This window comes from Nematocida displodere (genome assembly GCF_001642395.1).
Source record: "Nematocida displodere strain JUm2807 chromosome Unknown 3, whole genome shotgun sequence".
NCBI lineage: Eukaryota > Fungi > Microsporidia > Nematocida > Nematocida displodere.
Genome location: NW_027138158.1, coordinates 216,703 through 230,414, shown reverse-complemented (window position 1 = coordinate 230,414; position 13,712 = coordinate 216,703). Strand labels below are relative to the sequence as shown.

At 49.5% G+C, this 13,712-nt stretch overlaps 11 protein-coding genes across 11 annotated transcripts; 5 read left to right on the top strand and 6 right to left on the bottom strand.

Annotated features, from left to right (window-relative positions):
* Positions 1-44: 44 nt before the first annotated feature.
* On the bottom strand, positions 45-737 carry NEDG_01094 (septin 3/9/12; the record flags this gene model as incomplete). The annotated part of the gene is made up of 1 exon (XM_067688512.1): positions 45-737. One exon carries the CDS (start codon positions 735-737, stop codon positions 45-47), a length of 693 nt encoding a protein of 230 aa, XP_067543700.1.
* On the bottom strand, positions 734-1,174 carry NEDG_01093 (uncharacterized protein; the record flags this gene model as incomplete). Its single annotated transcript, XM_067688511.1, has 1 exon — positions 734-1,174. One exon carries the CDS (start codon positions 1,172-1,174, stop codon positions 734-736), a length of 441 nt encoding a protein of 146 aa, XP_067543699.1.
* Positions 1,175-1,204: 30 nt separating this feature from the next.
* On the top strand, positions 1,205-1,435 carry NEDG_01092 (uncharacterized protein; the record flags this gene model as incomplete). Its single annotated transcript, XM_067688510.1, has 1 exon — positions 1,205-1,435. One exon carries the CDS (start codon positions 1,205-1,207, stop codon positions 1,433-1,435), a length of 231 nt encoding a protein of 76 aa, XP_067543698.1.
* Positions 1,436-1,447: 12 nt separating this feature from the next.
* NEDG_01091 (exosome complex component RRP41) lies at positions 1,448-2,074 on the top strand (the record flags this gene model as incomplete). Its single annotated transcript, XM_067688509.1, has 1 exon — positions 1,448-2,074. One exon carries the CDS (start codon positions 1,448-1,450, stop codon positions 2,072-2,074), a length of 627 nt encoding a protein of 208 aa, XP_067543697.1.
* Positions 2,075-2,199: 125 nt separating this feature from the next.
* Positions 2,200-2,517, top strand: NEDG_01090 (translation initiation factor 1; the record flags this gene model as incomplete). The annotated part of the gene is made up of 1 exon (XM_067688508.1): positions 2,200-2,517. One exon carries the CDS (start codon positions 2,200-2,202, stop codon positions 2,515-2,517), a length of 318 nt encoding a protein of 105 aa, XP_067543696.1.
* A 92-nt stretch (positions 2,518-2,609) lies between these two features.
* On the bottom strand, positions 2,610-4,715 carry NEDG_01089 (threonyl-tRNA synthetase; the record flags this gene model as incomplete). Its single annotated transcript, XM_067688507.1, has 1 exon — positions 2,610-4,715. One exon carries the CDS (start codon positions 4,713-4,715, stop codon positions 2,610-2,612), a length of 2,106 nt encoding a protein of 701 aa, XP_067543695.1.
* A 30-nt stretch (positions 4,716-4,745) lies between these two features.
* Positions 4,746-5,864, top strand: NEDG_01088 (DNA primase large subunit; the record flags this gene model as incomplete). The annotated part of the gene is made up of 1 exon (XM_067688506.1): positions 4,746-5,864. The coding sequence occupies one exon, from the start codon at positions 4,746-4,748 to the stop codon at positions 5,862-5,864; it is 1,119 nt and encodes a 372-aa protein (XP_067543694.1).
* A 120-nt stretch (positions 5,865-5,984) lies between these two features.
* On the bottom strand, positions 5,985-6,443 carry NEDG_01087 (transcription factor SPN1; the record flags this gene model as incomplete). Its single annotated transcript, XM_067688505.1, has 1 exon — positions 5,985-6,443. One exon carries the CDS (start codon positions 6,441-6,443, stop codon positions 5,985-5,987), a length of 459 nt encoding a protein of 152 aa, XP_067543693.1.
* A 94-nt stretch (positions 6,444-6,537) lies between these two features.
* On the bottom strand, positions 6,538-9,225 carry NEDG_01086 (uncharacterized protein; the record flags this gene model as incomplete). Its single annotated transcript, XM_067688504.1, has 1 exon — positions 6,538-9,225. The coding sequence occupies one exon, from the start codon at positions 9,223-9,225 to the stop codon at positions 6,538-6,540; it is 2,688 nt and encodes an 895-aa protein (XP_067543692.1).
* Positions 9,226-9,432: 207 nt separating this feature from the next.
* On the bottom strand, positions 9,433-11,367 carry NEDG_01085 (uncharacterized protein; the record flags this gene model as incomplete). The annotated part of the gene is made up of 1 exon (XM_067688503.1): positions 9,433-11,367. The coding sequence occupies one exon, from the start codon at positions 11,365-11,367 to the stop codon at positions 9,433-9,435; it is 1,935 nt and encodes a 644-aa protein (XP_067543691.1).
* Positions 11,368-11,517: 150 nt separating this feature from the next.
* NEDG_01084 (SEL1 protein) lies at positions 11,518-13,344 on the top strand (the record flags this gene model as incomplete). Its single annotated transcript, XM_067688502.1, has 1 exon — positions 11,518-13,344. One exon carries the CDS (start codon positions 11,518-11,520, stop codon positions 13,342-13,344), a length of 1,827 nt encoding a protein of 608 aa, XP_067543690.1.
* Between the last annotated feature and the right edge of the window lie 368 nt (positions 13,345-13,712).

Below are 13,712 nucleotides of genomic sequence, written 5' to 3'. Positions count from 1 at the left end.
CCCTAGCCCAACACAAGCACCATCTACCTCACACATGTCACCTTTCACCTTTCACCCCTTCCAAGCACTGTTCGCCTGAACCCCTCATAGAAGTGCTGGTGCGTCGTGTCAATCAGGTCAACTCTGGCACTGGCTAGGAAGTGGTCAAACATTTCGACGTCTGAGTGCATCTTTGGGTCTACTTGGGAGGACGCCTTTCCAATAACAGCCATGGGAAGAGCTTCTTCGGGGACTTCAGTGATGGTGAACAGATCTATCGCGCTCTCATGAACTCTTTCCCTGACCCTTTCCCTTATTTCTGCCAGCTCCTCCTTTGTGTGGTAGTCGCTTTTGGGAATAACCACAATAACATTAGCCATCTTCTGCAAGTGCTTGAGCAGAAACAGGTCGTGCTCTTTCATGCCCCTTGAGGAGACCGCTAGAAACAGAACAACCAAATGAATTCTTCGGTCCTCGTACGCCTCCCGCTCTACTCTTATCTCTTCTTTCAGGTACTCCTTGTAACGGCTTTTTATGAAGACCTCAATCTCTTCAAAACGCTCGGACAGATCGTTTTTGATCCCGTACCCTTTCATATCGTAAATGTACGTGCTGCTTCTTCCATTGTCTGGCACACTCATCTCCACCACCTCCAAATCGGCGTCCTTCCTCAGCGTCCCTGCAAAAATAGACTTTCCCGACCCCGAGACTCCTGCAAAGAGAACGTTTAGCCTTTCCCTCTTTTTCCCCACCCTCATTCTTTGTTTGTTGTTAGGTTGCCTAGGAGGGCCTTATACGACCCGTGCGCCAGCCTATCCGCCTCCGTTTGCTCAATTGTCTCCCACTTGATGGCTAAAGCCCCCTTTTCTGAGCCAGCGCCTCCCGCCCAGCAAGGAATCAGGTGAAAATGAACGTGGTCAACCGACTGAATGTGCCGGTTGTTTTGCAAGATGTTGTACCTCTCCAAACCCGTTGTTTCAACTATTTTCTTAATCAGGCCCAGTATACCCACCAGCTGCGAACTAGGCAGCTGGTCCATCGTTGTAGTATGCTCTTTCGGAATAATTAGCATGTGCCCCGTTGCCAAAGGATTAATGTCCAAAATAACAACGGTCCTCTCGTCCTCGTAGATGATATCCCCCATCTCTTTCCTAATAATCCTGCAAAAGATACAGCTTTCCTGGCTCTGTCCCATAAATAAAAAAAAAAGAGGCATTAAGAAGCAATGGCCAGGAAGAAGCCGCAAAGAGCAAAAAGAAGAGTTCCGCCTGCCCCGTCCAAAAGATTTTCATGCTTGGAATGCAACAGAGAAAACGTTGTCACATGCACCATAGACCACAACAAAGGCACCGGAGTGGCCAGGTGTCTCGTTTGCTCCGTCCAGTTCCAGTGCCCCACCAACAAGCTCTCACAGGCCATTGACGTATACGCCGAGTGGGTCGATAAAAAGGGCTAAAAGTATTTTTTTATGGTCTACCGAGCAGATGGCCGTACCAGCAGCCAGCCAAGAGAGATAACCACAGAAGGAGAAAGGAACATACTTGAAATTGAGCAAGGACTAACAAAAGTTCAAAACATCCTCAGCTATGCTCCAAACTCCAAAAGAAAAGGTCTTGAAGTAGAAGTAGTCCTTGATACGACAGACCCGGCCTCAGTGAGGAGGCAGGAAGAGCTCAGCAAAACGCTTAAAGAAATCTTCAGGCACGTCATCCTTGGAGAAGCTCTCTACACCATTAGAAGCAAAGTCATTAGCAATGGAGGCTCTTTGCTTAGTGTACTAACTAACGGTATTTCTTTACTGCTGGTTCAAACGGCTGTACCAATCAAGCACCTAGTCTTTAGCATCACCGTAGGCGTCTCACAAACCGAGCGAGACACCTACCTTGTAGATCTGACACACGAAGAAGAAAAAAGCCTTGCCCACGTTATAGTTGCAGTTCCACACGTCAGGCACAGGCACCCAATCTCTCTTCTTCAGTTCAAGAACGAAGTATCCGTTCGACAGCACCGCATTCTTCTAGACAGGGCCTTAATGGCAGTTCAGGGTGTAGGAGAAGGCCTGGATTATAAGCCGGCACTTACCACCACCCACTGATCCTACCACCCTACCATACCCCCACACACCCTACCACCCTACCATACCCCCACACACCCTACCCCACAGCACTACCACCCTACCATACCCCACAGCCCTATAACTTTTCCTCTGTTTTCTTTTTTATGGTAAGTAGTGCTTCAGAAGAGGAGGTAATATTCTCGGACGAAGGCAAAGGCTTTGAAGAAAATGAGATACATGTGCGAAAACAAAATAGAAAGGGAAGAAAGTGGCTTACAACTGTTGAGAACATTCCAGAATCATGTGACATGGGCGATTTGCTAGTTACGCTGAAAAAAGAGCTTTGCTGTAATGGATCAATTACGGACAATCCAGCCAATAGTGGAAAGGTCCTTCAAATGCAAGGAGACCACGGGTTTAAAATGAAGAGCCGTTTACAAACACTCTTCCCAGAGTACAAGGTAGTCTTCCACGGGAACTAGCCCAGTGCGCGGTGCATAGCCTAGCTATCAATAAACCATCCTCCCACCGCATTGGTCCGGCGACTCGCATCGATCCAACCAGATATCTTTATTTAAGTAAGCCTAAGAAGGTTAACGGCTTTAAGCTTGAGGTCGTTAAGAAGGCGTTCAAGGAAGGCAACGGCGTTGTTAAGACACTTGGTGGGGGAAAGGTGTTTGGGCAGGAAGCGGAGGGAGTCGGCGGTTGAGGCCACTCGGTGCTTGACTGCTTCAGAAACAAGCACTAGGGCATCCTGTCCGCTAATAACCAGGCTTTCCTTGGCAATGCGCAAAGACACCGTCTGGCTCTTTCGGTCATTAGCGCCAACAATGAAGATAAAAGAGTACCTCTGTTTTTCTGCGTTAAGAACCTTTTTTCCAATCGTGCTATCTGAAAGATCAGTAAAAACCTCAAAATCGGCAAAAGAGGCAGCAACCTTGTCTGCGTAGGCGTGGTCGTTCCCTGAAACAGGAATGATGCACACCTGATTTGGGTTAAGCCAGGGGGGCAGGCGGCCCTTAAAGTGCTCCAAAAGAATCCCAGTTACACGTTCTATGCTTCCGAGAATAGCCCGGTGAATCATGACCGGTCTTTCAAGTGCCTGTTCGGCATTGGCAAACTTAAGGTCGAAGCGGATGGGCATTTGGAAGTCTAGCTGGATCGTGCCACACTGGTGCTTCCTGCCCATTGCATCACCTACCGAGATGTCTATCTTTGGGCCGTAAAAGGCTCCATCTCCTTCATTCAGCTCCCACTGGCAGTTGGCTGCGTCGAGAGCTTCTTTTAGCTGGTCTTCTGCAGCGTTCCAGACCTCCAGCTCCCCAAGGTAGTTGTCAGGTCGGGTGCTTAGCTTTACGGTGTAGGTGAACCCGAGAACGTCGTAGATGCTCTTTAAAAACTCCAGGGACATCAGGATCTCTTCCATGACCTTTTGCGGCTGGACAAAGATGTGTGCGTCGTCTTGCTGGAACCTTCTCACTCGCGTTAGACCGGTGAGCGTACCTGAAAGTTCATTTCGGTGCAGAACGCCAAAATCAGCCATCCTTAGGGGCAGGTCCTTGTAGGACACAGACATGTGCTTGAACATGACGCAGTGCGAGGGACAGTTCATGGGCTTAAGAGCCATTTCGGTGCCTTCTGCAGCAAAGCAGAACATGTCGTCTTTGTAGTTCTCCCAGTGCCCGCTCGTTTTCCAGAGGTCATTGGTAAGGATGTTCGGGGTAACCACCTCTTTGAACCCTCTTGACCGGTAGTTGTCCTTAATCAGCTTGATAAGACTGTTGTAGACAAAAGCACCTTTTGGGAGGAAAAAGCACGATCCTGGGCTAACAGGGGAGAAGAAAAAGAGGTTGAGGTCGGTTCCAACCCTTCGGTGGTTGTACTTTGCCGCCTCTTCAACCATTTTCAGGTGCTCAGCCATTTGGGCCTTACTTGGAAAAGAGATCCCATAGACTCTCTGGAGAACGGGGCGCGAGGCATCGCCTAGGAAGAAGGAGCTGCTGTGGTTGGTTATTTCGAGCGCTTTGATGTACGAGGTGGAGGGAACGTGTGGCCCCAGGCAGAAATCGATGAGGGGGCCGCATCGGTACACAGTGCTCTTTTTTTCAACCTTAGCGTTTATCAGCTCCAGTTTTAACGGATTTTCTGAAAACATTTCAAGCAGGTCTTCTTTCGACATCTCCAGACGAACGAACTTCTGGTTTTCCTTCAGAATCGTTTTCACCTCTTTTTGGAGCGCTTTGTAGTCGTCAGGTACTACCGTTTTTTTCATTTCCATTTCGTAGAAAAACCCTGAATCAGTTGGTGGGCCCAGGCAGAGATTGCATCCAAAGCATTTCTCGCACGACTCTCCAAGCACGTGGGCGGAAGAGTGCCAGAAAACCTTTTTTCCTTCCTCCGAGTCAAAAGTAAGAAACTCTAGCTTGGCGCTCTCTTCCAGCACCCGGTGGGCATCCCAGAGCGCTCCATTGACCTTAGCCACAATAAACTCGCTGTGTTTCGGGTTGACAGCTTTGGAGATGGCAAAAGGAGTAGTTTCCCATGCCAGACCAGAGCTAACGCCGTAGGTGGTCTCTACTTCAATATCTTGTTTTTCCTTTTGAGCAAGCTCTTCCATGCGCGCAGTGAACAGCCGATCAAAGATGGCCACTCTCTTCTCGAGGTATTCTTCGAACTTCATAAATTTTTTTACAGACCAGGCTTTATCCTAATGAAAAGCACCCGAGGGCTTAGGTTCTACATAGGCGAGGCCCCAGATATTGGAAGAATAACTGACTTTTCCACACACGTTCAAAACAGACGAAAAGTCTATGAACACATCGAAAGACACCGCGAGCTTCCCTTTGACGCGCTCATTACCCAGGAATGGTCCCCGGAGAGGGATGTAAACATGCACTATGCAGCGAGAATTTCAAGTGTTGCAGAGCCCGGAAGAATTGAGGAGTTTGTGAGCGGAGAGACCAAAATATTCAAAATCCGCTTGGAGCAGATGCCCAGGGAGGCGGTGGTTAGGTTTTTCATTGAGGAGTACCTTGCGCGCCTTCAGGAGGAGATAAGGTACACCAAAGAAGAAGAAAGTCTTTTTATTGAAATTGATAATCAATATCCTAATTGGGTAGGTGCTGAAAAAGTGAACAAAAACACCTCCCAGCAGATTCTTGCACTGGCCTCCAAGAACATGGAGGGGGTTAAGGTCAAAGCCCACTTCACCCACCACCACACACTAAGAGAGAGGGTAAGCCGCGGGTATCTGTGCTCGGGGCACCAGGGCATGGTGAGCATCCTTGTTCGAGCGTTCGCCCAGCTGCTTAGGCTGGGAACCAACTCGCTCTACCTCTCAGGGAAGGTGTCTCCAAAGTACGCTGTTTCTGAAAGTGCCCAGGGATTAGCAACTGTGAGAATTGAAGAAGAGTACTTCCCCCGGTGCGTTCTAAAAACACTCGATACGCTCAAAAAGGAAAAACACCTTAAATATCAAGATAGAACCAATCTGTGCAAATTTTTCAAAAACATAGGTGTGGCCATGGAAGAAACTATTTCTTTGTTCAGAAGATACTTCAACTGTTCTGACGGACAGTTTGAAAAAGAGTACAAATACCGCATCAGACACATCTACGGACAGGAGGGGAGTAAAATCGACTACAAAAGCGCTTCCTGTGTTAGTATAATAAAAGAAACCGGGCTGGCAGGGTGCACGGGGTGTCCGTACGCCCGCACTGAGGACGGAACCAGAAAGTGTGCAGAAGAGCTATCCATGCACACCAAGCAAAAAGAAGAGCCGCTTTTGACACCGGCTGAGTACTACAAGCGCAGAAAAGGTTTTATTTAGAAAAAAATGTGCTGTCCCGGAATCGAACCGAGCACCTTTCGCGTGTTAGGCGAATGTGATAACCAACTACACCAACAGCACCCATTTACTCATCCACTAGGCCGTCCAGGTACAGATAGTTTAGTCGTCTCGTTCAGCGGCCACTTCGATCCATTTGAGCACGAGCTGTTTGGCTGCCCGTTTGATAGGCTTCTTTTCGTAGGGGTTCTTTGAATAAAACAGAATGATTTTTCCAATGCCGCTTTCAATTAAATGCTCTTTCATTGGGTGGAAGTGCTGGAGAATGTCAATGATGCCTTTTTTTACTTCGTCGCTGGGGAGGGAGTTGTTTGGCAACGGCTCCAGCCATTTTCTCAGCGCGCCGAGTATGCCGCTGTCTAGGAGCTCTAAATGAATCTTCCGGTTAAGCAGCTTGTTATAGATCGTGTCCATCAAAAAAAGCTTGTGTAAGGCCGGTTTGCCTTCTTGGTTCAGCCGCTGGTCCTCCTCAGCAGCTGCTTCTATTTCCTCAATTAAATCTTTCACGTACTTGGTGTCGTAGACGATAAGTGTCTCTGCTTGCTCTTTTTCTTCATTCATGCAAATTAAAAATCCATTTCGTCTGAGTCGTGGGTGCTTAGGCCTGTCTTTCGGTCTTTTCGGTATGTCTGGGCTATTTCGGGTTAGTTTGTGGCTATTTCGGGTTGTTTGGGGAGGGTTCTTTGGGCCATTTAAAGGAATAGTAGGCAGCAATTGCGTGGAAAAGCGAGGGTGTATCTGCAGTTGTGGGAAGGGTTGATCCGTGGAGGACCCAGTGTTTGATATGTCTCTCAAGAGGTATTTGGACTGGTGCCTTGGGCTGAGGCACTGCTGTCCCAAGCATAAACTCAATGGCAAAGTACCCGTAAAGACTCTGCTTCGCCATAGAGGCCTGTGTTGCCAGGGCCATTGCCTCGGCCTCTGGGAGGGCTGCGAGGTGGTACGTGTGTATTTTGTCTAGCACCCATTCTAACGACTTTTGTATCAAAGAAAGAAATGGGCCGACCTTCTCAATGTACTCCTCTGCAGAAGAGAAGAATGCGCTGGTGTGGTAGAGAATGACCGCGTTGGTGACGAAAGAAATTCTTGAAGCTGTGGCCGCTATTTCTTTGGTTGTTGGAAAACTTTGACAGCCCTGATCATTTACAAATGCATCGGAAAACTTTGCAGTAGCTTTCCACAGCATAATAACTACTGGAATGGTGTCCTTTAGATTGATGGACTTGTAAGACCTGCCCTTCCGAATGGTCCGATTGAGTCTTGGCGCAGTAAACGAGAATAACACATCTATGATCTCCTCTTCCGAACTAACCCGATACACCTCTTTAAGACCCGGGGTTATCCAAGATCTTACCTGTATCTGAAAACCTGGCATGTAGCTAGCTATTGTCTGCATAGACCGTGCAAAAAAGGCAAAGAATCTAAGGGTAAAAAAGTCGCCAGGTGTGTCTTTCATTCTCTGGAACAGGCATGCCATTAGAGATGGGGCTTGCCTGTTCGGGGGGTTCCCTGTAGTTCCTGGGGTGATGCAGTGTGTGATGATCCAGAATATTTGCCGGCACGCTTTTTTCTGGGTTTCCGGGTAGTAGACGCAATACCAGGTAACAACCCATAGCCTAAGGGTAACGGCGTGGACGTAGTTGGTAAAGAACGCTGGTTGGGCCCATATAAAGTATGCTTTTTCCTCATTTGATAAGCTGCCAGCAAATTGTTTGGCAGGAGTCATGTTGCTATAGCCAAAGCCGTATCTTAGAACAGGCAGAACTAGCTGGCGGCAGGTGTACAAGGCCACCTTCTGGGCCAGTGGATCGTTCTTGTCCAGGGCCAGGTGGTGAAATAGCTCCAAGTGAGGCTCTCGCCAGCTATAGTCCCAGTGCATATACGCCCGAATAGTGTACAGAAAAGCAAACACGTACGACCCAAGAAAATTGCAAGCTTTTGGTTTTTCAGTTAGTTGCACCAAAGCATTATCTAGCACCGCATCAAAGGTTTTGGGCGCATTATCTAGCACAGCGGTGTCAAGAGGCAGGCTGTGTTTGCTTAGGATGTAAGTGGTTAGTACATACATCTGCACTCTGTACTTAGCTTGCCGTGAAGGCGATGCCAGGCTTGTCTCTGTCACAACAATGCACGCATTGGCCAAGTCCTCAACAACCAAGGCCAGATCCGTGGCTGGGTGTGGCAGGAAGGTTATCTCATACAGTTGATCAAGAACCAGGAGGTATTGGTTATTCGCCTTGTCTAGAGCTGTCCAGGGCTCATCAGGGGGTGTTTTAGGAGAAATGGTTATTGAAAACCCGAACAGATCTCGAGCGTACTTAAAAAGACTCACCCGAGACATACTCTGCATCCTAGCAATGAAGCTCTCGCTTGTTTTCTGCCCTTGGTAAAAAACCACATAGATATGTTGGATCAGGTCCGTGGCGATGGTTATAAATTCGTAGAAGTGCTCCATTCGCTCAGAAAGAGTTTGGTAGAGCTGGGTGTAGTATTTGGCATACAGCCTGGTCAGATGCAGCTCTAACTCAAGCCCCCTCGGAGATGCGTATTTAGCCGCCAGGTAGGTTTTTGGGGTGAACGTCTGGGGCAGGGTTCGGATTTGGCCAAATCCTTGTTCCAACATGCAGAGACACCTAGAGCTAGTCGAGAGCTTGCACGTCTTGAGTGATTTGGGGGAGCCAGCATACTTGTAAAACTTCCCAAAAACCGTTACGTGAAATATATCAGAGCTTGTTTCTCCTACTTCTTCAATAAAGGGCGCGTTTCGGTACGTCTCCCAGTTACTGCACAGGTAGTGCTGGATGTTTAGATGCTCTCGGTGCGCACAATGGTTCCCCGGGTATGTCTTCAGCCGATGCGAGTTTTGGAACAGTTCTGGCATCTGAACAGATGTAATAAACAGGCTAAGGTTGTTGATCTCAATGCAATCCTTCCAGGTATCAAAGGAGAGAGTTTTGGAGTAAACTGCCAGCCCTCCAATTGGTTCGGCAGAGTTGTGCACGTGGTAGCTGTAAACTCTGGAAAAGATGCTGTTTTTGTGTGAGAGCCACAGGTAGTAGTCTCTCCAGTCCAGGTAGTCAATCTCCAGGAGAAACTGGACTTTTGTGGTGTTGAACATAATTGACATAGACTCGGGATACAGCGTAACGGCCAGTTTAGAGCCGCGCACCGCCAGGGAGTGGATGGCTTTGCTTCTATCCCAAACACCCAGCACACACGCATAGATTGGGTCATGATTGTCGGGAAAGAGGCTCAAGTGAACGATTTTGCTCCCAAGAAGCCAGAAGTACCTTTTAACTGGTGTTTTTATATACCCTGACCACACACCCCGCACACTTCTCATTGTTCGGGTTTGTCTGGATAATATTAATTTCTAAACAACACCAATATTTCCTTTTTGGGCCAGGGTACGGGGTAGGGTCGGGGGGTATGGTACGGGGTATGGTACGGGGTATGGGCACAGCATTGGGCACGGCATTGGGCATGGTGTAATTTGGGTTTATTTGACTTGAAGAAAAAAGATTGCTGGTTGCTGATTGAGTGATGATTTCTAGAGAAGAGGTGAGATTTCAGAAACTATTTCCTGGATAATCGTCTTGTCCACCTCAAGCACGCCTGCCAGAAGCAGAAGAGACTTTCCCAGCTCCTTGTGCTCGTCTGACACACACTCCCCGAGTCTTTTGGCGACAATCACAAGGGCCGAGGGAATAACAGCCCGTATCTCGGGGGAAAGCATGGCAATGTCCTGCGCCTTCTTTAGCACGCTGGCCGCCTCGGCCGTGGGTATGAGCCCCGTCCGCCTAATCAGGGCGCAGATGTTCCCTGTAGCCCCCCCCACCAGGATAATCGTCCACAGAATATCTAGCATGGCGTTATTCAGGTGCTTAACCAGGGACTCGAGGCCCTGGGTGCCAAAGTCTTTCTTCTTGATCTTCTCCACCAGAATCTGCGTCAGGATGCCCAGGGTCTTCTTGGTGCTTCCAAGGTACGATACTTTAAGGGCTTTGTCCAGCTCTCCACTGTGGACGTAGTACTCTGAAATGCGCTGAATAACGGCCGAGGAGGACACTTCAATGTATTCTCGGAGCGTGGAGGCTGTTTTTCGCCCCTTTTCATCAATGCACCCAAGAACGGTAAAGTTCTCTGACGAAATGAACACTTCAGCCGCCAAATCTTCGGTCCAGTCATTCATCACAAATGGAGCCACTATCTGAATCACATTCAATCTCTCCGCTGGCCGGAGGAAAAGCGAGCTAACCCCCTGCACCATCCGCACAAAGAGGTTGATGCACTCGGTTGTCTTTGTGGCAGCAGTTCCCCTCTTCACCGGGAACTCCTGGAGGTTTTCCTCTTTGATTTTTTTAGCGACGGCATAGGCCAAAAAGAGCACCTCTCCCGTTTTGAAGCTGTCGTCATGAAGAATGTCTATGGCGCTCCGCCACTGCTGCAGCACCAGCGCCGCCTGAAGAAGCCTGGAGCTGGTAATAACCCCCGAAAGCATTGAAAAGATTTCCTCAGAAGGCATCTTCTTCTTTTGCGGGAAGGAGGCTTCAATCGTCTTGTTGATGATCAGCTGGTACCACAAAAAGTCTTCAATCGTTAAAATGACTTCTTTAACCGGATTTGGGTCGGCGGTGAAAATGTTGAAGAAAAAGATTTTGAAGGGGTCGTCATTCGGCCCCGGGGCCTCCTCCCAGCACGTTTCATGGCGGGGCTGTTTGGCAGAAAACCCAAGACTCCCCAGCCACTTAAACAGCGACACAGAAAAGTTTCTTGACACCTCCTTAAAAAAGCCCTCGTTCTGCTCAACAAACTCTTCGGCCTCCCGGTACATCCCCGACCTAATGTAGTAGTACAGCTCAATAAAGACAAAGCGGCTGTTGTAAACGTCTATCTTGAACATCCCCCGGTGGTACCTTTCCTGGACGTGCTTGTTCACACTTTCAGGGCTTCTATCCCGAATGACGTGTTTTAGGTGCATCTCAGTAAGAAAATCAATCGGGGTTTTTGAGGAAAGAGCAAACTCGTACGACTCGTAGAGCATTGCAGATGAAAAGTTGTTCTCACTAACGGTTTTTCCGCGTGTAAGATCAACACACCCATTAACAATCATTTCTGCAAAATCTTCTTTGCGAATCTTAAACTCTTTCGGCTTGGGCGCTGAGAGAATAAACTTTTCCTTCTTAACGAACTTTTCCTTTAGCTTCCGGTCAAACTCTTCAATGCTCGCCCGAGCCAGCTGTTCTCCGTACTCAATCATTTTCTTCTGGAAAATTCCATCAAGCAGCCCGTCAACAGTGAAAGTCCCTGTTTCTTCGACCTTTCGCACAATCCTTCCTGTTTCTTTGATCTTTTTATCAAGTTCAGGGTGGTAGTTGTGAATCTCCTGGGCAGTGTTCTTCAGGGACAGCTCTATTTCGATCCCGGCCATTGAGTAGGTCTTAACTGGGAACTCGTCCTCTGTGAGTATCCGTAGCAGCTCCATCCGAATAAAAAAGTAATATTATTTTATGGAAGACATTTTCCGCGCCCGCCCTGGACCAGGCCCGGTGGGTGCCCAGCAGCCGCCCCGGTCTCTGTTCGGGCGTTCTTTCTAAAACGGGCCCGGTTTAAATGTGTTGTTGTTTTTTTATTTATGAAAGTAAGAGCTATGCTGGTGCTGGCGCTTCTGGCAGCTGCTTTGGTTGTTCGGGGCGACATCACCTGTGAGAAAGGGTGTGGCAAAGTCTTTGAGAGCATTTTTGTAGATAGCAACATCGAAGAAGCCAGAAAGCTTATAGCAGCTCTAGATACGCCGTGTGCCCACTTTTACACGTACTTTCTGAGCAGCTACTATGGGCCCGTGGTGGACGTTGAGGAGGCAGCCAAGTCTTTGGTTATTTCTCTCAGCGCCACCTGCGACGTGAAAGAGCTGGCCTACATGGTTTATGCGACGCGGATAGCCAACAAAGTCAACCTTCTTGGGAGCAGCCGGGAGTCGGGGGAGTACTACCGAAAAGTGGCCGAGAAGGTCTACGCCACCTTTTTTGAGCAGCGGGTGGTGCTTTTCTCCAAGTGGCAGTTTGAGCACCTGAAAAAAGAGGGAGAAAACACCAGAATTATCGACTTTGTGAAAACGCTCACCAAGGGAGGAGACGCCCTGGCAGCAGACAATCTTTTGGCGCTTATCAAAGTCGGGCACGTCGACGCCGCCCTCCACCTCCCCTTTCTCAAAGAGTGTGCCCGGGGCGGGCGCGCCGACGCCATGGGCCTGCTTGGGAACATGTACTACTACGGATGGGGCGTTGGGAAGTGCAAGATTAAGGCGAGACACTACTTTGCAGAAGGCGCCAAAAACAACGACCCCGACTGTCTTAACGGCCTGGGGATGATCTACATCGCTGAAAACAACCTGGTCGAGGGGAAAAAGATCCTTGACCAGGCCTCAAAAATAGGCTCGGCCGCCGCCGACTACAACCTTTTCAAGCTCTATGAGAAAAGCCACAACTTTGTTGGCGAGCTCCACCTCATCAAAGCAGCGAGGCAGGAGGGGTACCTCCCAGCCGTTTACCAGCACGGCGAGCAGGCGTGGGCCAAGGAGGAGTACGTTGTGGCCGGGGCCCAGTTTAAAAGCATAGCCGTCTACTACGCCAAAATCCTGGAGATTGAGAAGCTGGCGATTGCCCACTGCAAGGCCCACCGCAACGCCGCCGCTTTCTACACGTCGCTCCTGGTGGGAGACCTTGGAGCGTCGGTGGGGTACGCGAACGCCGCATACATCCTCAAGCACCGCCCAGTCCGCATCGCCGGGAAAGAGATGCTTAACATCCTTATCAATCGGCGCATGGCCGATGCAGGGAGCAGCAAAGCGATGATTGAGCTGGGGCATGCGTACTACTATGGAAAGGGCGTTCGGGTGAACAAGCCCCGAGCGTTTGCCAGGTACTTTGCCGCCTCCGTCAACGGCAGCGCCGAGGGACACTACCACACCGGGTGGATGTACGAGCAGGGCGAGGGCACCCAAGCCAGCTATGCCCAGGCCCAGGCTTCTTACGGGAAAATGGCTGCGCGAAACAGCTCAGCCTACATTCTTTACGCCCTCCTTTTCACACGTGTACTGGTGAAGAGGTACCTGGTTTTGGGCGCCGCGGTGCTGGGCGTAGCAGCAACCTGCTTTGCGGGGGCGCTGCTGCTTTTTTTCCAGCCTTCAGCTGTCACTGTGGCCGCGTCAGTCCTGGCGGGGTGGAGGACTCGGTGTCAAAAGGCGCTTGGCGCGTGGAAGACTGTCCCAGAGACAGTCCACCCAAAGCCTTCGCAGCCCGAAACAAGCCCTCTGGCCTCCTCCCAGGCCCCGACCCACCCTGAACATCCCGAGAACCCGGAAAACCCCGAGAACCCGGAAAACCCGGAACCTCTTTCAGAGGAAGATGAGGTGGTTGACATCCTTGAACCCGAACACCAAGATACCATTGCCATTGAGTAAAGTGGTGCTGTGGTACTGTACTGTGGTATGTGGTACAAGCCATGGTCTTAAATAAACCTTTAGTTTTGTGTTCGTTCACCTAGTGCTAGTGCCCTGTACCGTACTGTACTGTACCATCATGACACGTACCACGTACCACGTACCACAGCACCCCACATTTAATTAAGCCAAGAAGGTCCACTATTACACCCTACTACCACAACCCAATCACAACCCAACCACAACCCAACCACAACCACAACCACAACCCAGACCCAGACCCAGACCCAGACCCAAACCCAGACCCAACCCAGACCACAAGTGTTTATTTGTTGATGAAACAAAGTACCATCATTTGGAGGACTATCCAGTTAGTAGGCAAATTTGTT